The sequence below is a fragment of the Nilaparvata lugens genome, chromosome 10, assembly GCF_014356525.2.
Source record: "Nilaparvata lugens isolate BPH chromosome 10, ASM1435652v1, whole genome shotgun sequence".
NCBI lineage: Eukaryota > Metazoa > Arthropoda > Insecta > Hemiptera > Delphacidae > Nilaparvata > Nilaparvata lugens.
The window spans coordinates 7,199,108-7,220,346 of NC_052513.1; the positions used below are offsets into that span (position 1 = coordinate 7,199,108).

General features: G+C 33.5%; 1 protein-coding gene across 1 annotated transcript in view; it reads right to left on the bottom strand.

Moving 5' to 3' along the window:
* Positions 1 to 21,239, bottom strand: part of LOC111048523 (fringe glycosyltransferase) — a 141,446-nt gene that overhangs the window by 16,626 nt on the left and 103,581 nt on the right. The window contains exon 6 of the mRNA XM_039436198.1: positions 14,603 to 14,759. Coding sequence (XP_039292132.1) covers positions 14,603 to 14,759 — 157 coding nt within the window. The remainder of the gene's footprint in view (positions 1 to 14,602; positions 14,760 to 21,239) is intronic.

Below are 21,239 nucleotides of genomic sequence, written 5' to 3' on the forward strand. Positions count from 1 at the left end.
TGCAAATTAGAGTTTGGCAATTTTCGTATATTTTTGACACATTGTTGTCAATTCATGAGGAGTATATCAATCCAATACTCCAAATCGGAATAGTCCCTATATACATATTTGGTCGTGGTCTTGGTATTTTTGTGCTGATTGAAAATAAACGGTAACTTATTGAGATATGATCACGTCCTTGAATATACAAATTCGTAGCTAAATGTATGAATGTATAGTTCTATATATAATTATATGTGATCGAATAATTATTTATTCAATCATTCTACATTCAACACGACTTTCCAGAAAAGTATCACAGGCTTAAGCCCAAAACGGTTACAAATCTAATTATTTCGACAATCTAAATGTATATATTGCAGTAGCCTATTATATTTCTGTTTCAACTTACATCAGTAAGACTTATCCAAGCCGTAAGATTTTTCTAACAATTCCGATCAAATTTAACCATTCTAAAAATTTCTTTGATCCTCGATTTATACAATTCGATACTTCGATTTATACAATAACATTTTGCTATACTGATTTTTTTATTGAGAGCTGACAAGCATAACCAGAAGTACATATACCTAGAAATCTGCTACTTAAGAGTAATATTCTACAGAATCTGTGAATTTTATTCAATGAGTAAATGAAAACAGAAAAAAGGGGAAGTTCTATCTTTTTCTATCCATAGAGTCTTGCAACTCTGATTAGACTTAGCTTCCTAATCTAAGCTATTAAAAACACGAAGAATAAGAATGATAAGCTATTTTTTTATATAAGAAGTTCAACTCAAGGCCACCCAAGGATTATCCAGGCATGTGTCTTATGAAGATGTATAATTTATTCTTTCATCAAATTCCTCCTTTAATACATACATCTTCAAAGATAAAAAACCGATAGCTATCAGAGTGGCTTCCCCAAATAGGCGACGCGATACAAGAACTATATCATCCACACGGCGATGTACATCGAGATATAATTATTGGATTTTGGCCTTTGAGAGATTTGGAGCTGGTGCCGAGTAATGATACTACTTGAAAAAGTAACTGGCGATCAGATAAATAATAGGTATGAGATCATAGGTCCCAAATCATATGGGGGGACCGGTTGCTTATATGAAAAAAGTAAACCTTTTATTGGAGAATATGGAGCGAAAACTCATTGGACATAATACACACCCAGAAGAAGATGGTGGGAAAGAGGGAAGAGAGGGAGAGAAACCGGGATGAAAAGATGAAGAGAGCGAGAGGGAGTGAGAGGGTGTGAGCAAGAAAGGAGACCAACAGTTTTTACTATGTGTTGTTTACATGAGCAATATACCTACCTACATGACATCACGTCAATAAGTAAGAAGTCCCCCAGCCTTCAGCGAAATATAAGACCTTACTAGGCAAGATGGGTGGAGTCCAAGGATGGAGTTCGAATTTTTAATTGTTAGATTTAATTGCTTAGGGGCTTAAACAGCGGCTAGCCAATAAACAGGCCGATCGGAAGGTCAGATTACACGAGAAGGGTGGGGTGTGGTAAAGTAGAAGAAGCAGAGGAAGGATAAGAAGAAGAAGAAAAAATAGCTAACGTAATTTTATCTCAGTTTTCGTTCTACCGTTGCGTTGCTCTCAGTCTGACCTTATGGATGGATCCAGCCCGGTAAAGTAATCTTATCGGCTTCTGATGAATAATAGCCGAAGAAATTAGCTATGCGGGCTTTAATTACATCTGAATGGAAGCTGAAGGAATGCTGTTTCAAAATGGTACTGGTCATAGAGTGAAACTACAGTGATTTGCTACTAGTGGAAATGGAAGGTTAGATACTATCAATCAATACTTAGTAAATCATTACTGTGTTCAAGATTGCACTCATTTTTCATCACAATAAATTCTGATTGAAGTGAAATTCTATATATTTTTTAAGACTCTGGTTAAGTATTCCACATAGCATCACTCAGGTCAGAAAATAATAACCTTCCTGCCTGATGAAAGATAGGATGAATGAATTCAATGAATAGTATCCATATAATTCAATAACTTTCATAAACGTTTTCAAAGCAACTGAAAAACAAATTCATATTCATATTATATCCAAGACCTCCTCTAAAAACGACTCTTGTTCTTGTTCCTGTTATTTTTTCTTGTTCCTGTTATTAATAAGAACGAACAGTTCTTGTTCCTGTTATTTTTTCTTGTTCCTGTTATTAATAACAACGAACAGTTCTTGTTCCTGTTATTTTTTCTTGTTCTGTTATTAATAAGAACGAACAGTTCTTGTTCCTGTTATTTTTTCTTGTTCTGTTATTAATAACAACGAACAGTTCTTGTTCCTGTTATTTTTTCTTGTTCCTGTTATTAATAAGAACGAACAGTTCTTGTTCCTGTTATTTTTTCTTGTTCCTGTTATTAATAAGAACGAACAGTTCTTGTTCCTGTTATTTTTTCTTGTTCCTGTTATTAATAAGAACGAACAGTTCTTGTTCCTGTTATTTTTTCTTGTTCCTGTTATTAATAAGACGAACAGTTCTTGTTCCTGTTATTTTTTCTTGTTCCTGTTATTAATAAGAACGAACAGTTCTTGTCCTGTTATTTTTTCTTGTTCCTGTTATTAATAAGAACGAACAGTTATTGTTCCTGTTATTTTTTCTTGTTCCTGTTATAATAAGAACGAACAGTTCTTGTTCCTGTTATTTTTTCTTGTTCCTGTTATTAATAAGAACGAACAGTTCTTGTTCCTGTTATTTTTTCTTGTTCCTGTTATTTTTTCTTGTTCCTGTTATTAATAAGAACGAACAGTTCTTGTTCCTGTTATTTTTTCTTGTTCCTGTTATTAATAAGAACGAACAGTTCTTGTTCCTGTTATTTTTTCTTGTTCCTGTTATTAATAAGAACGAACAGTTCTTGTTCCTGTTATTTTTTCTTGTTCCTGTTATTAATAAGAACGAACAGTTCTTGTTCCTGTTATTTTTTCTTGTTCCTGTTATTAATAAGAACGAACAGTTATTGTTCCTGTTATTTTTTCTTGTTCCTGTTATTAATAAGAACGAACAGTTATTGTTCCTGTTATTTTTTCTTGTTCCTGTTATTAATAAGAACGAACAGTTCTTGTTCCTGTTATTTTTTCTTGTTCCTGTTATTAATAAGAACGAACAGTTCTTGTTCCTGTTATTTTTTCTTGTTCCTGTTATTTTTTCTTGTTCCTGTTATTAATAAGAACGAACAGTTCTTGTTCCTGTTATTTTTTCTTGTTCCTGTTATTAATAAGAACGAACAGTTCTTGTTCCTGTTATTTTTTCTTGTTCTGTTATTAATAAGAACGAACAGTTCTTGTTCCTGTTATTTTTTCTTGTTCCTGTTATTAATAACAACGAACAGTTCTTGTTCCTGTTATTTTTTCTTGTTCCTGTTATTAATAACAACGAACAGTTCTTGTTCCTGTTATTTTTTCGATTCTAAGAAGTCCTGCAAATCCCCTTTGAATAGTGTAGAACGTCCACTCACAAAAGCTTAATCCCATTCTCATATCGATCTCAACAAAACTCGAACATAAGAGTAAGTCTACGACTTTTACAGACATCTTCTCCAGCAAAAAAACATGTAGTGAAATTGAAGAAGTACAGAAAACAGACATATAGTGAGATGGAGATCTACTTCAATATTGTCAGCATTGATTGAATAGGAATCATCGATGTTAATTAAAAGGAATGCTGCCAGTTTCAAGTGAATCTGATAACAGCAAGAAACTAGACTTGAATACGTATTGCACATTGATTGATTGATTGATTGAGTACTTTATTTATGTAGATTACAATATATACTGGCTTATACACTTGTATACAATAGCTTACAATACAGCAAAGTTACAGATGAATTTACATAATATAGACTAAGAAAATAACTATTGAACTGTATATTATATGAAAAAGCAATTTGTAATATAATAACTATAGATAATAATCATATTGTTATGCATCTACATAAATTGGCGGAGCTTTGGACATATCAATGTCCATTCTTTGGGAAGAATATTAAAAATATCCTCCCCACTAACTCTCTACCAAAGGGGTAGATCCTGCTGCTAACAAGATATCAAGGTGATTTTTATTGTACTTCATATAATGGCAGTATATTTTATTGCAATAACCCCATGAAGGAGAGTTGTCTGATAGCATTTCATGTGCACAGTACACACTAGCTAACAATAATGTGTGTTTCCTTCTGTGTGAGCTGATGGCGTGTGTTTTGATCTGGGACAAGATGAATGTAGCCAGCATGCTGCAAGAATGTAATTAAAACGCAAGATTGGTAGTCGACGGGGGGGCCCACTTTACAAACAACCCCCTTCTCGCCCCCTTGCCCCCTGTCATCACAAGAGATATGTCGACTGCTACAAGACGACGACTGACCACCTCATTGCACACGCAATCTGCACTACTTGAAGATGGTGGAGAGAGGGAGGAATTGGAGAAGAAAGAGAAGGAAATTCAAGAAGAAAGAAGAGTAATAATCGTAAAGAAGTGAAGAAGTGAATAATGTACTGGAATGAGAGAAAAAGTAAAGGAGAGGAAAATAGAAATGGGGTAGCAGAAAAGGTGGAAAAAATTGAGAGTGGATTGGGAAAATTGAAAAAAATAGGAGGATAACTGATATTCGAAAGCTGAAGATGGAGGAAGATATACAATTGGGAGGAGAAAAATGGAGATCAGGAGATGAAGGGAAATAAAGAAAAAAGTCAAGTAAAAAGTTAAAAGAAAATAAAGAGAAAAAGTCAAGTGAAAAATTATTACAAAGATAAAATAACTTGAAATCACTGGAAATCTTGATGTGAGGATTGCGAATGTAGGGGAGGAAATTATCAATGGAGAAGAAAGAGGACAGGAAAGGGAGTAGGATAGTATAAAAACAAAATAAGAACGAATCAGAAGTGAGTGAAAGGTGGTTCATGAGGAAGCATAAGAGGAAATGGGAAGAAAGTGTGAAAAAAATGATAATTTGAAGTGAGAGAGGGGTATGTCAAAGACAACTCCCTTCAATTATTGAACAAATTCTAATAAATAAAAGAAGAAGAAAGAAGAAATAATGTAAGAAGAGAGGGAGTAGGACGCAGATCGATGAAACATACAAGATGCAGGTTAAGGCTGTGCAAAGGCTAAAAATAAACTTTCTACTGGTGATATTTTTCAAAGTTTTTCGATTTGTATATCATCAATCTATCAAAATGAAAATGTTTTCTCAGTAAAACATTTTTTTCCGATCATTAATTTATGAGATATGAGCGGCTAAAGTTCAAATTTACGGGACAGAACATTTCAAATTCGGTAAGAGATAAATCCATGAGATTTGAAGGATAAATTCTTCATGGTATTGTTGATCTAGTAAAACAAAAATTTTCTAAATATATCAATTTTTGAGAAAGTTATTCAAATTACCAAAAATGACCAAAAATAACTCAACTAAAAGTTATTTTTGGTAAATTGAAAAGCTTTCTCAAAAGTTGATATTTTAAGAAAATGTTTGTTTTACTACATCAACAATACAATGAAGAATCTATCCTCTAAATCTCATGGATTTATCTCTCACCGAATTTGAAATGTTCTGTCCCAAAAACTAAAACATTAGGCGCTCATATCTCAAAAAGTAATGATGGGGAAAAAATGTTTTCGTGTGAAAACTTTTTCATTTTCATAGCTTGATGATATAAGAATCGAAAAAATTTGGAAAATATCACCAGTAGAAAGTTTATTTTTAGCCTTTGCACAGCCTTAAGAACAAGAAAAGCCACTGTAAAACTGGAAGGATCTTATACTATAGGATCTTAATACAGGATAGAAAATGGAGAGAATGGACACGTAGGAAAATAAATGAGGAGGTTCAACAAGGAGGTGCTGAAAAAAGAAAGGGGTGTGAGGAGGAGGAGAAAACTATGAAGAGGAGGGGGTGAGGAAGAGGAAGATGAGGAGGAGGAGTAGCAGGACGAGGAGGAGGAGGAGGAGGAGGAGGAGGAAGCATATGTGCCAGAACAAAATATAGTTCAATCATGATTCAGCTGCACTACTATAAAGGTCAGGATAACGCCTCCGCCAATCTCCAGACAGATATTAATAATAAAAAGCAGATTGCAATCGAGCACATGCGATCCACTCATTCCCTCGTTATTGCTGCTATCTGCTTGGACCCTCCATGTATTCTCTTGTCTTGGCTTCAAAAAGAACTAAAAACAAATACGATTCAACTTTTGCAACCACCTTAACACGCGATCATGTTTTATTGTCAATTTCCAACAGATAATCTTGTTTGTCTGCGAATGTTGATAAATAATGTCTGGACCACACTATTGCAATGTTCTAGAAGCAAAAAAGGCGGATTATAGGTAGTTTATAGGGCTCTGATTATAATTATACTGTATTATAGAAAACTTTTTACATCTGCTTCATAAAGAGCATGATGATTTCGAATGATACAAGATTCAGTTCAGCACAAAATGGATTAATCAAAGTTCAATCAATACAAAATGAATTTAGAAAAAAATTGATTTGTTACAAAATGAATTAATTAAAGTTCAATGAAGAAAAAACATTCCTATCACCAAGGACTCTCTAATCGCAACTGAAAATTTCGCAAGAGAAAAACTTAACTTATACCATGTAGCTATTATCACCATACAAGGAACAAACTACGAAGACCACCATAAGATAGACTGAAGCTACTACAAACTACTGCATAAAACTACATTGAAACTAGTTCAGCTATCTCTGCACACGAACTCTGCATTCCTACGCTAGAATCAGTACACACTATTTCAAGCTCTTATCAGCAACATTTTACTGCCTCACTCAGTGGGGTAGCTAGCCAGTTTCTTTAAGCCTAGGTTATAACTATGAGGCTATAAGGACTTGCTAACTGTAAGACCATAAAGGACTTGCGAAAAGCTATGTCCTGTAACCTGGGTGGAAGAGAAGTAGCCTGCAAAGCAACTTTCAATAGGAGGTTTATCTACGAGAAAATAGAAACTTATTGCTTCAATAAAACATGTTGAGCAATGATCGTTAAGATGGATGAGAAAGTAAAGCAAACCGCATCTTAGAGAGTGAAAAATTCAATTTTGAGAATATTATTAGGAGAAAAGCCCATTTAGGTCTTCAAAAATACTGCACATCAACTAAACTCTAGACTGATACTGTTTTAATATGCATGGAGTCTTTGACGATGACCTTTGAAAAGCCACCTTTGAAATTTGTCAGAAGATATAAGAAATATTCAAAACTAATTTGAGGACAAATTATGAGAATAAATTTTTGGAAATGCTTAGCATCAACAAGAATTCAATATAGTGCTAGTGTTGAGGTACCTTAAAATGTTCAACTATGTTGTTGTTAGCTTTTATTTTCATTGTTATTACCCATTTGTGGTTCCTTTCTTCGTATTTTTATCTGGAAACGATAAATATTGATTGCTACCTAACAGGACTATTATACTCAATCTTAATACCATACCAGCTCTATAGATTATTGATAGACTACTAACGGCTTCCCCGAAACAATTTCATGGAATAGGTTAAAAACCATTGAGAAATACCGTTTCTCTACCTAATAAAATTGATAAAGAAATGTTTCTATTATTCCAGCTTGAATTTATCCTACTTGTATTTTCAAAAAAAAGTTAACCAAAGTTTCAGTCACCTCTATACATGATAGTCTTTCTAATAGGTTTAGTTTCTTTCTTTATGGTATTTCTCTCTTTATTGCATAATGAATTACAGAGTTCTTGGATTGTTATAGGTATTTGAACAGTGAAATACATTACGGATTCTTGTACAAATCCAACAATATGCAGTCACTCCAATCCTTGATTTACATAAAACTGAATACGTTACTATAATAGTTCTGATCTAATTTTCAACGATAATACTTTCCAGAACAACAGATACTACACTCATTGGTAAACTGCCAAGATCTGGATTTCTTGCCCTTTATTCAGTATATGTACAGCTTTTCATTAATATCAAGGACAAGTTTTGACCTTCATAACAAACAACAATGAGAAGAAAACAGTGTACTCCATCATAATGAACTGATTGGAACAATTCGTTTTATGACTCCAATAGAATGCACCAAGCTCAACTTTTCATTTCTTCTCATTAGGAAAAAACTTTGGCTGCAATCGCTCTCCTATCGACCACCATTACCCACATAATTATGATTTCAACGATGGAGATAAATGCAGTTCTTAAAGTGGCCACTTAGCTCCAATCGTAAAATCCAATCAGTTTAATAGTCCAAGAACATACAGGAGGAAAATCGGACTTTGAAAAAAAACGAAGTAAACTAGATCTTTCGATAATGATTGAACGCGCCGATATTCTGACGTACTAGTGGACCTTTAAGTAGAAATTTATTGGATTCCTTCTTTTAGAAAAAAGGTAATTTCATAGAATCAATCTGCAGTATTGATAAGTTCTACATCAATGTAGACCGGCGTATAAGAACATGGTCATCCAACTTTCCCATGAATTCCAATTAAAAGTTTCACAGTGTGAGAAAGGAATTCGATCACTCTCGTACGTAATTAATGTTGCACAGATAAAATATAATTAGCTCTTGATTTACAACCAAACCCGTTCTAAAGGTGGTATGCTCCGTTTTTGATAAAGATGTAAAAGCTATAAAATAATTTATTTATGCTATTTCAAAGTAATTTTTTCATGACCTTCAATTCAGCAGTGATTTCCCTGAGACAAGGGACAACATTTCTAAAAAAAGAGGAAAGTCAATACTTGTTAATAACTCAATTTTATGAAAGTCTGTACCCAGAGTATCAATTCCCTTTTTTTTATAAAAGACTACTTCAGGTGAAATCAATTTAACCTGGAACTTGATTAGAATTTATCTGTAGATTATTTATTTATGATATCATATTATTGTGACCAGAATTAGCAATTTTATGACGGGATTATGTGTTTATCAACTATTTTAATTTCAAATGTCACTTAATCTGGAATTTGAAATCAAAAGGATTGTGAGATGGGCTATCAGTAGGCCAAGTATATCGAGTAGGTTCTTGACCTTGAGTAAGTAAACTAATAGAATAGATATTCCTTCCACACATTATTAAATCATAATTATTTCATCTATAAATGAAATGTACAATTTTTTTATTTTCATAATGTTTTATTATTCATTTTTGAAATTGACAGAACGAATCAAATACTATTTATCAACTATATATTAGTCAATACTATTTATTAGTCAACCATTGACTAATTGCTATTGATTATTCAAATTTGGATACCGTATTCGAAGTAAGGAACTGTTAAACATGTAATGATCTACTGATGTGTGTCAAAAATTATACTATCCTTTCGAATATTTTTCCATCAATAATACTGAATCCATTCAATTCTTGTTTTTTTACAAATAGCGAATGCAGACATAGCAGCAGATTCAGCTCATTAAGCCGCAATTGAATCACATAATTAATAAATGTATATTCATTTATCCAATGATGCACAAAATACAATCCATTAGAATGATTAGGGAAGGACCAACAGGCACAGCCCAAAACTGTTCCTTCCCCGACCTTTGATTCATAAATTAGTCCAAAAAGTATGTTCGCCAGTTCTATAGCAAATTGAATTAATATTTTCGACTTGATAGAGAAAATAGACTAATAGTCCAGGCGCTGGCTTACATTGAGCATACATGAGAGAGGCAGAGAATTTGACTTCGGATTATTGTTAGGGGGTCTTTAGTGTATATGAAACTCGATGTCGTCACGTCCCAGGGTGGTCGACAGCTTGGGGGGAGGGGGGTAAGTTGTAAAAAACGCGCGCTTATAAAATCGCCTGTCCTGCAGTTACTATTCCTAGTACAGCTTTTAATTTTTTCTCAAAATTATGTACACATGACTGGCTTTCAATGTGGTCCTGTACATTTTTGCGATAAACCGCATAGTTTTTCCGTAAAAAAATAAGATATCTCGAAAAATGTATTTTTTTATTATGGACTTTTTGTTATTTCTCGAATATTCAAGTCATTAGCCGACTTAGAGGAAAATGCTCCCAATAAACGTTCTAGGCAGTTTCTTCCCGAATCCAATGATATATATAGTATGGGGGTTACGATCATAGATGCGGCGGTGGGAGGGGGATAAGTAGCACTGTTACGCTGCGGCGCGGTCCTCCCTCATGATTGATGCGCGTAATGGCCTGTCTATCGCATCGCTCCTACTAGTCTATGCATTCAAATTATGTATTTCAGGAACGCTATCTTATGTATTTTCGGTCACTGAACACGATTTTTCAACTCTCAAGCCTCAATAATTGATAATTCTCATCATAATATACAAATTATGGTCAAAATTACAAACTTCATCTCATTATCATTATTTATGATTACATTGTAATGATAAACCATCTTGTTAGGAATCCTATTGTGTTTCTCAGTCGATAAAAAACTGACATTCCATTAAGAGAGAATAATTATTCGATTTAGTTCAATGATCACTTTGGAATTGCGAAAGTCAAGTAATGGAGTAAGTTAAACAAATAATATAGGCTACCCCATAAAGAGCACCCTATAACAGGAGTAAAATATTTTCTTAATATAAATTTACAGTTGAAGCACAAATAATGCCAATTACTCCCATGTGATATGACTAAATATTTGATTACAAAGGAAATACAACTCTAAAGCTGTGTTTACACCAAAGTTATTAACGAGATGTTAATATAACTCAATTTTTATAGATTCTATTAGATTGAACATAACTTATCATACACATGATGGACATAGTCTATGTGTTTGCCAAGTTCCGTTCAATCTAATAGAATCTATAAATATTGAGTTATTAACATTTTGTTAATAACTTTGGTGTAAACGCAGCTTTATCATCTGATTTCTGTAACTTATATCTATGAATAGATACTTTTCATCTGGCTGAGTTTGACTGATTGTCTTGGGGTGGTACTTGAATGAAAGTGGAATGGGAGATATCTTTGTTGAATTTGATATATTGGAGAGAATACTGTTGGAAATCTATTGAGGGGAGATCAGTATTATTAAGGTGTGAGAGCAAGCAATCAATTCAATGAAACAACTACAAGGACTCATGAACGGTTCAAATATGAGAGATTGTCAAAGTATATTTGAAAGAAGTCAGGAGCTATTTGTTGATTTTTTTTAGAATCACAATGCAAAATCAATGACTACTTGATATTTATTTTTCAAGTAGTCATTGATTTTGCATTGTGATTCTAAAAAAAATCCACAAATAGCTCCTGACTTCTTTCAAATATACTTTGACAATCTCTCATATTTGAACCGTTCATGAGTTCATGACTGATTATTGTAACATAGTTTAAATTATCTTAAATTTTATGCATGCTCATAAGGAAGGTCTCTGGTATTGCACATAGAAACTGTACGAGAAAAGATCCCATACTTTTTTCATTCAATCACACAAACTATGTTATGGAGTCTGTGTTATATCTAAAAAATTCAAAAAAATACCCATAGAAGTAGAAGGTAATTTCCAATAAGGAAACATTAACTCTATACAGTCAATACATTGACACTCTGTCAAATGAAACCTTGAAAATTTAATAAATGTGACAACCGATCATGCTTTGGAGCAAACCCTCATTCGATCATCCAAAACTGAGTGAATGGAATAGCTAGTTCTTCAAAGGCTTTCCTAAAATGGCTGCTACTATATAAATCTTCCATCAAAGATATTCTGTTCAAGTATGTTGACATCTTTATGGATATCACTGGAGATTGTGAAGAAAGTCATCGAATGAAGTAAAACAAGAATAATGAGAGATGAGAATGATTTTCAGAAGCATAACCTTCTCAAAAGAACATCACATTTTTCTTCAAGACTCTGATGGACAACAGAATCTGCATAATGTTATCAATGGTCTGGAAGCAAGTGAAGAAGTGTGTGATTCTCTTTTGAACGTATAGAAAGAAATAGTTATTCGGTCTCCAACGAATTTTATCTGAACATAGTTGTGGCAAATTGTAAAAGTGTATTCTCACCTATAAAAAGAAACAGAGTTCTTTCATTCTCCACGATGCAATCAAACAAAAATCCTAGTCTTAGTTAATTCTAGAACAAAAAGATCTGATCTCTGTATTTTTACTAGGTGGCTGTTTAAAGATAATTCAGCATTGAAGTTTTAGTGCAGCATGCATTTCTACAATAACCACAATCTCTGTCAACATCTCATGGATATTTGAAAAAAAAACTCTTAATCTCACTTGGCCCATGAAATTGTAAGTGAAACTAGTTGTGGATTTGACTAAATCCCTGAATATCGTTGACAAATTCGCATAATGATGACATGGCTCTCCTGAATTCAACTCCTACTTCACTTTTCAAAACTTCAATACGCTGCAAGATTATGGAAACTTTGTGATGAGAAGAGTTATGAAAATTCTCAATAAAGATGGAGTGATACAGGTGGACATAGCTTTTCATGTCTATGGTCTAAAATCAAACAAAGGTACGGTAGTGAACATATTAGAAGCAGCAGAGTAAAAGAATCACTCCAATAATATGCTCTCCAAACCATCGAGACTTGATTTCTAAATCTGTGGCAGAGATTTATTAATGTGACATACAAGAATCTATAAAGGAATAATCCATACCTTAGCTAAGTGCAGGAATACATACATTCATTCATTCATTTGTGGATAAAATCATAAAAATATGTTTGGGGAAGAATAACAGGCATGGCCCAAAACTATTCGAATCCACAAATTTTGATACTGAATAACTTGTTACCATTTCAAAACAATCTGAACGGGAATACCATAATGGATGAATCAATCAAAAGTTGGTAAAATATCATTATAAAAATACTGTTCCTCAAAATATTATATTTCTCAAAAGTTCACGACAAACTGAAGATTCACGAAAGATTAACATTTTCATTCTAAACATAATCATTATGATAATGAATGAATGATGAATTTCATTTCCACCATGAAGAACTAAGAAATTCCACAAACATTTCATGGAAATTAACTGACCACTATATCAAGTAAGCGTGGCCAGTGTGTAATTAATAATTTAGCCTGCTGCACATGACAATAAACTAATTTGAAATAAAACATGAACACATATAAATATTATCATTATTCAATCGTGGTATATTTTTTGAAACCCAAGTTTCGTTTATTTCAAACAGTCATTTCTTAGTTTCCTTGCAGACTGAGATGAAGTTTGTAATTTTGACCATAATTTGTATATTATGATGAGAATTATCAATTATTGAGGCTTGAGAGTTGAAAAATCGTGTTCAGCGACCGAAAATACATAAGATAGCGTTCCTGAAATACATAATTTGAATGCATAGACTAGTAGGAGCAATGCGATAGACAGGCCATTACGCGCATTAATCATGAGGGAGGACCGCGCCGCAGCGTAACAGTGCTACTTATCCCCCTCCCACCGCCGCATCTATGATCGTAACCCCAAAACTATATATATCATTGGATTCGGGAAGAAACTGCCTAGAACGTTTATTGGGAGCATTTTCCTCTAAGTCGGCTAATGACTTGAATATTCGAGAAATAACAAAAAGTCCATAATAAAAAAATACATTTTTCGAGATATCTTATTTTTTTACGGAAAAACTATGCGGTTTATCGCAAAAATGTACAGGACCACATTGAAAGCCAGTTATGTGTACATAATTTTGAGAAAAAATTAAAAGCTGTACTAGGAATAGTAACTGCAGGACAGGCGATTTTATAAGCGCGCGTTTTTTACAACTTACCCCCCTCCCCCCAAGCTGTCGACCACCCTGGGACGTGACGACATCGAGTTTCATATACACTAAAGACCCCCTAACAATAATCTGAAGTCAAATTCTCTGCCTCTCTCATGTATGCTCAATGTAAGCCAGCGCCTGGACTATAAGAGGATTGAAGAGGTCTCGCATAGATTAGACATAATGAAAGTTGATCAAAGAAAAGAGAAGATACATCCAATATTTGTGTTAAGAGGCTTTAAGATGAGAAAAAATAGTGAAATTATTGTCTCAAGAGCAATTTTAATCAAGAGCAATGTTTCAATTCGGAAAAAGGGCTGAAATAGGCACTTCGTTCTTGCGTGTTTTGGACGCTATTTTCCAACCGATAATCATGAAAATGGTACCAAATTGTTCATTAAGACTTGGACATCCGGCCCCTTACCTCCAAACTTTGATATCACTCCGCAAAATGTTTCTATTGAACGTCAAACTTTGCCAAATTCTCTCCAAGTTCATTGGCAAAGCTTTTTAAGACATTTTATAGTTGGAAAATTGGATTTTAGAGGTAAGGCGCCTGATGTCCAAATCTTTATGAACAATTTGGTACCATTTCCATGAATATCGGTTGACAAATAGCGTCCGAAACACGCAAGAACGAAGTGCCTGCAAAGTACTTTGCATGGAGAGAGCTTCAAATCTGTACTAGCTTTCGAAAAATGTGGTGGAACACACTAATACTACAGTACCAAAGTGCTATGATTGTGACTTTAGAAAAATCAATTGAGACCGAATTTTGAGATCAATATTTGATACCCATCTTTGACCAATTTCCAATGTTAATTGAGAAAAATCAATCGATATGTTTCTTACCTTGTTGATAGGTTTGGTTTCTCGGTTGAGTATCTCGAGAGGCGCCCTGATACTCGGCTTGCCGAGGTACCACTCTTCCTGCGAGCTGTAATCCTCCAGCAGCCTGACCAGCCTCGGCACATTCACGTAGTTATCATCATCGAAGTGACAGAACCACCTGATTCAAACACAAAATCCAAAAACAATGTTAGACTCTGAATTAATTACCAACAGGAGCTCAGTTTACAGTAATAATTTAAACAAATACTAAATTAAAAAACAATGTTAGACTCTGAACAGTTTACAGTAATAATGTCAACACAGACACAAAATGAAAAACAATGTTAGACTATGAATTAATTACCAACAGGAGCTCAGTTTACAGTTATAATGTCATTAGGTGTAATAAACTTGGAGCAGATTCAAGAGTATCAAGATAAGAGGCGAAACAAATAAGGGATTTATCAGTATTAATTGGATAGATATGCATTTATAATGAACAGTGGTATCATTCACTGTTTATTCCGTATTAATTCACCTTAATACAACTGAATATTGAAAAATGATAAAACACAGTAGGTGATCCTTATTCAAATATTCAGTTGATTATTAAATCAAGCCGTCACTGCATATTTAATTTGAGATGATCACTTCTTTTTAATACGTGATGATTATTCAAATATTCAGTTGAATATTTTAAATCAAGCCGTCACTGCATATTTAATTTTAAGATTATAACGTTTTCTTAGTATTAATGAACATTGATGAGATTGAACCTCTTCGAGGTTGGTGATAGAGAAGAAAGAAGACCAGGATAAGAAATAACCAATCCTTTGAATACTTTGGAAATTTCAAGAAAAACGAAATATAGCCTGGTTTTCACTAGAAGAGTTAGTGGTCGAGTAACTGGCATACTAACTCTACCTAGCCAACTCTACTCTACTTACTTGGTCGATTAACTGTTTTTACTACAATTGAGAATAGTAGGTAAAGTGTGTTGTCTAGTGAACAGAACTAAAATTAAAGTGTCAATGAGGATCTCTAATCTACTCTACTCTACTAGCTCGAGACTGTTTTCATTAGCATAGTAGTGGTAGAGTAGAATGAGAAGCGGTGGTGGGGGAAGGCAAGTGGTAGAGTACTATCCCACTCTACTCTGCTAAAGACTAGTACTCTAGAATGACTCTACCATGAACGTTTTCATTGGGAGAGTTCACAAGATAGTTGGTACTTGCCCAGGGAACTCTACCACTAACTCTACTAATGAAAACCAGGCTTATCAAATACCAACAGACAAAAGACCACAATATCAATCTATTGTTCGAATAATTGAATATATATTTCTAGAGGGATGCATACATTGAAATATGTTGAACGTATTGAATGTATCAACACGATACATTCCTATACTCGAAGAATTGAACCAATTATTTCCATTCCTAATAGAGCATCCCTAATTATTCCATCACTATTTAATTCCCAATTAAACCAATAATTTCTAACACAATACTAATGAACGAGAGGAAAAAACTCATCAACCTTTTTCTAAAATTATTACGTGAATATTTCAAGTTTTTGACACAGAAGAGTTGTAGGAGAATTTCAGTTATTTTACATATTTGTTCAGCTTTCTAAAGAGAACTGCAATGAGGAAAAACAGAGGAGCTGAGGGCGGAAAGGATTTAATCAAAATTAGACGGGATGATTGATATATATTTGAAAAGGTAAGTAGAGGAAGAACCGCAAAGAGAGGTAGCCTACAAGAGACAGCTTAATTTCAGACGTTTCTAGATCAAGTATCAGAGCAGTGCTAAAACCGCAATAGCAATACCAGACCACGATCCAAATCCGAGATTACCATTCCGTGACCACATCGTACTTAAATATCATTCCAGTTCCAATTACTGCAGTAATTCGAGAATAATACAGACCACAAAAATAGAATAACTCAATTTATCAAGGTAGTACAACAGGTGTATGAGTAAAAAGGTGTTCTTGTTCAACCTACTTCTGCAATAAAGTGATTTGTGGTATAGAAACTATTGAATACTTATAGAGTTGATATTACAATATTAAAATTATTTTAACATGATTCAATTAGATGAATCTGATGATAGAAAAATGAGGATATTTAATTGATAATATCAATTTACAAAATTTGTACAATATAATACCGTCTTAATTTGTTTTATATTCAAATCTTTTCAATATTTTATAATATTGTTTTTTTTAATTCGATTAAATATCAATCTTCGTTGCTAAACGTCAAGTCTGATTACCTACAATTATAAACAATTTATAAACTTTCGGTTTGGCTGCTGCCAATCAATAATGTTTCTTTATTGTTAACTACTTTTCAAACCCTCTGTCCCTTTCTTTTATATTACATGTATATAAAAAAGGAAATTGATTTTCACTATGAGTCACTCTAAGGATATAATAGTCTTTGTAGTATCATCCGTAAAAAGGAAATACACCTGAAAATCGGCCCACTTATAATTGTATTATTGTTGGGATTATCCATACTTGATATGAGATGTATTGTAATTCGAACAGAATATAGAATAAAAATTTAATCTATTTTGTCTTTATAATTCTTTGTAACGTTTCTAACGTATAATAATAAAAAAATCAATAAGGAAAATATTCTTGTTCAATGAGTTGTGCAATAATTCTGAGTAGTTATATAGTTCAATTCTGAGTAGTTCATTATAATTCATCATTATATAGTAGTTATCATAAATCTATTCTAACCTTTTATTTATCCCTATTATCTCTCTATTTTTATCTCCATTCTAATATTTGTATAATCTAAATTCATTTCCATGACCTTAATAACGACCTCCTCGAAGGAAATGACTCACAACCCAGATGACATTGATACTTGGAAACATATCTTGTTATTTACTACTATTATACCCATGAGAATGAAATGAACACATGAAGACAGAATAAATAGTTTATTCACTGACAAACTCCAACAAATTATTTTCAAGCATTTACTTCAATAGTTACTGTCAGAATAAATCCAACTTATGACTTGATAACGAACAAGCTCATTTGAAATGATTGGCTCTCATACAAGGTCTGGCTATGTCCGCCAATCCTGGCTCAGTGCCCATAAACATACAAGTTAATATTACTAATAACATTGTCAAGGTGGACATTGAAAATTGATATGACGACATGGACATTTTCATTTTTTGCTGTAACAATCATGGTTTGAGTTTAAAAATGGTATCTGTTTCAGCTGGAAAAGCGACAATGAGCAGTTATTTAAAAACAATAGAAAGGATTCATGATTGAATGATTGATTCATCTTCCTGAGTATGATAGTAATTAGAGTATCTTACCCAATTATCCATAATACTTCATATTTTCTCACTTGATTATCAAGTAGTAATTTACTTAATAATTTACTAGATTCCTAAAAATATTATAAGTATCTCTTCATATAAAAATCAAACAATTTCATGTAATAAATTGAAAATTTATAAGGTTTGTAATTGAATTGAAATAGAATAAAGCAAAAACTTTCAAAAAATCACAAGTTATCAGTCTTTATAAATGAAAATCAAGGTGCATCAACAATAATTTGGAAACGCATTTGAATAATAGAAACGCATTTAAATAATGTTACCTATCTAAATTTGAGAGAGAAATAGTACAAGGAGTATCCTTAGTTTTTCTCTCCCAATCAGTGCTTTTTTGTAAAAAATATAAATAAATAAATTGATAATTAAATAATTAATAGAGGTAGAAAGAATATTATTACGAGTATATTTAGAATGACTGAGAATAAAAAAATTGAATGTAAATCGAATAATTCTCATTCTTCCTCTTTCCTTGTATTAGTAGTTCAAGTTCTATTCAGTAACAAATCAATCCTGGAACACAATATTGCGTTAAATGATTTTTTCAACCAACTCCCTATCAGAGAGTATAGAATGTAAAGGTGCGTACAGATATACGCGCCGCGAACATGAACAATCCACTTTTAATCAGCTGATGCCAAGCTTTTTATATCTGTATCTTACCGTTTCTGTAAAAATACAGATATAGTCAGCTGATTAAAAGTGAATTGCTCATGTTCGCGGCGCGTATATCTGTACGCACCTTAATACATTCTATCCTCACTGCTCCCTATACATTTATTTAGCCAGAAAAGAACAATCTCAGCTATTTACGACTCAATCATACGAAGCAGAGGTTCAGACCTGGAATGAATAAACCCTCCATATAATTAGTCTAAAAGAGATTGGTAAGTTCGAGTATTATTATCCTAAAGCTGTTCACTACGTGAAGGATATGCAAAGGCAAACTAACATAATCACTTCAAGTTCACTCCAGTACCGTGCAGTAACGTAGTTGCTATTTTAATGTAGATCCAGTCCCATCATAAGAAGGCTACTATAAGCTATTGCTTCCAGTGGATGCAGACTTATAATCTTGTAACTTATAAATGTGCAGACTTATAGAGTGGTTCGACCAGCCAGTAAGTACTATGAAGTAAGCCTTTGGGCGCTTCATCATAAACGTTCATCGATAAAACGTTTAACTGAAAAAATTAGAACGTTCAAAGTAGTCGTACAGGAATATTGTTCGACTCCTCCTTCTTAAATCTCAAATCTTCCGAAGATGAAATTGTTGCATTTGTGCACATCATCTCAAGAAGTTGCTCCATTTAAACCAAGTCCACTCACTTCCTCTGTTTTTTATGCTGGCGTGATCGATCGCTATTATTTCTGCAACATTCAACTGGTTTGTGCATCGAAGCAAGAAGAAAAACAGAGCTTCGAAGCAAAAAGCTCGGCAGGTGTATTATAGAGGAGACTGTGTTCAGCAGGATCCAAGGTAGGATTGCCAGCACTAAATGCGAATTACTATTGTAATAAGCACGTTCTTCTGTAAGGGTAATTGTTAAACTGTGATTTGGTAGGAATGCTGAACTACAGTGAGGGAAAGAAAATAATGTTTTTCCGATATAACTGAGAAAATATTAGTTACTGATCCGCTGGTGCCAAATTGCTGGGAAAACAAGAGATGAAATTTATCATCCGTCCATTGAACATTGTCCATCACAGTTGCTCAATTTTTCGAGTTTTTCACTACAGATTCTATCTTAGATATTGGTGAACACTATGTACTGTTCATCGTTCTGCTATGGAATCTTAACATGAAAGTGATATTGATTACATAGACTAGAAATACTAATTGAATAACATACATTTACTACAGAGAAATACAACTGAATAATAGATTATTCGAGGAATGAGAGCTGCTGGGATGTTTCAAAATCTTCTTCAAATTAATTTGTTGGGAAGCAGTGGCTTTACTTCATTTGTTCAAATTAGAACATGAGGAGTCATTAACTTGGGCAATGAGAAACTTTGATACTCTGCCACTTCACACTTTAAGGACCGGTTTCCGAGCTCGGTATTTAGCTAAGTCCTAGACTTTAAACAGCTGGAGTCAGAAAATTGGTTTTCCAAAACGGGGCGTAGTCGCAGTCATTGTCATAGTCACGTTTAAATCAAATTTCGAAAAACTAGAAAATTGAACACAAAATAAAATAAAGAGAGGATAGTGTAAAGTTTCAGCTATTATGAATTATTTAGGAATGTCTAATTTCGTCAAGAAAAAACGTTTTCAATTATAGAAATGAGAAAATAAAAACTACGACTACTGTTATAAAAGCTGCAACTACGTCCCGTTTTGGAAAGCCAATTTTCTGACTCCAGCTGTTTACAGTCTAGGAGTTAGCTAAATCCCGAGCTCGGAAACCGGCCCTAAAATTGGGAACAATTCAATTATTTAATCACAAATAACTTGTTTTTAGTAGCCTACTATTGTTAGCATATTAATTATAAACTCGGTTTGTTAAACTCAGCCAAGAACCTTGCTCTTCACTCAAGCTAAAACTCCTAGTAGAAACGCATCTTGGACTAATAAGCAATTAAAATTTGAGTAGAGTTCATGAACCCAGCAATGGTTTCGAATAATAACAATCATTGCAACGATGTTCCAGCCTTCGCTTCATCTCCAACCCGGGGCGATTCTATTGGAAGCAATTGGAATAATCTTCAATTGAACAACTAGGACGATCCAAGATGAAGGCTGTAGCAGGGCAGAAATAAGTTACTGGAGCTACATAGCTGCCGGCTACGATATTCCACTATACATGACCGAAGAAATGCAGCGTCTGTACGCTGAACTCTTGATGTTCAACCGTTCCGCAACTTTTCTTATTTTGTTCTGCTTCATGGTCTAGGCGAATCACATTGTTCTGATGCCGGTCGACATCATGTATGAAAAATGCCCGTTTTATAACTTTTCCCATTTGAATATTCCAGTTTGCTATACATGTAGGCAGGTACAGTGATGTAATAATGCCTACTTTCTAGTGATTTGGTCATGGTAAGGGATTGATGTTTGTCATGATGGAGATAAGAAGCCGATGAACTAAGATAAGCATGCAAGACTAATGCATCTTTTTCAGCCGAAGAATGAGATCAAAGGAGTGTCCGTGAATTGAAAATTTAAATTTTCTACAGAACATTAATAATAATTTTGTATCTATTTTATATAGATTTTTACATGAACTCATTCGAGTCAAGTTTTTGAAATATCACTCGTATAAAACACATTCTACATTCTA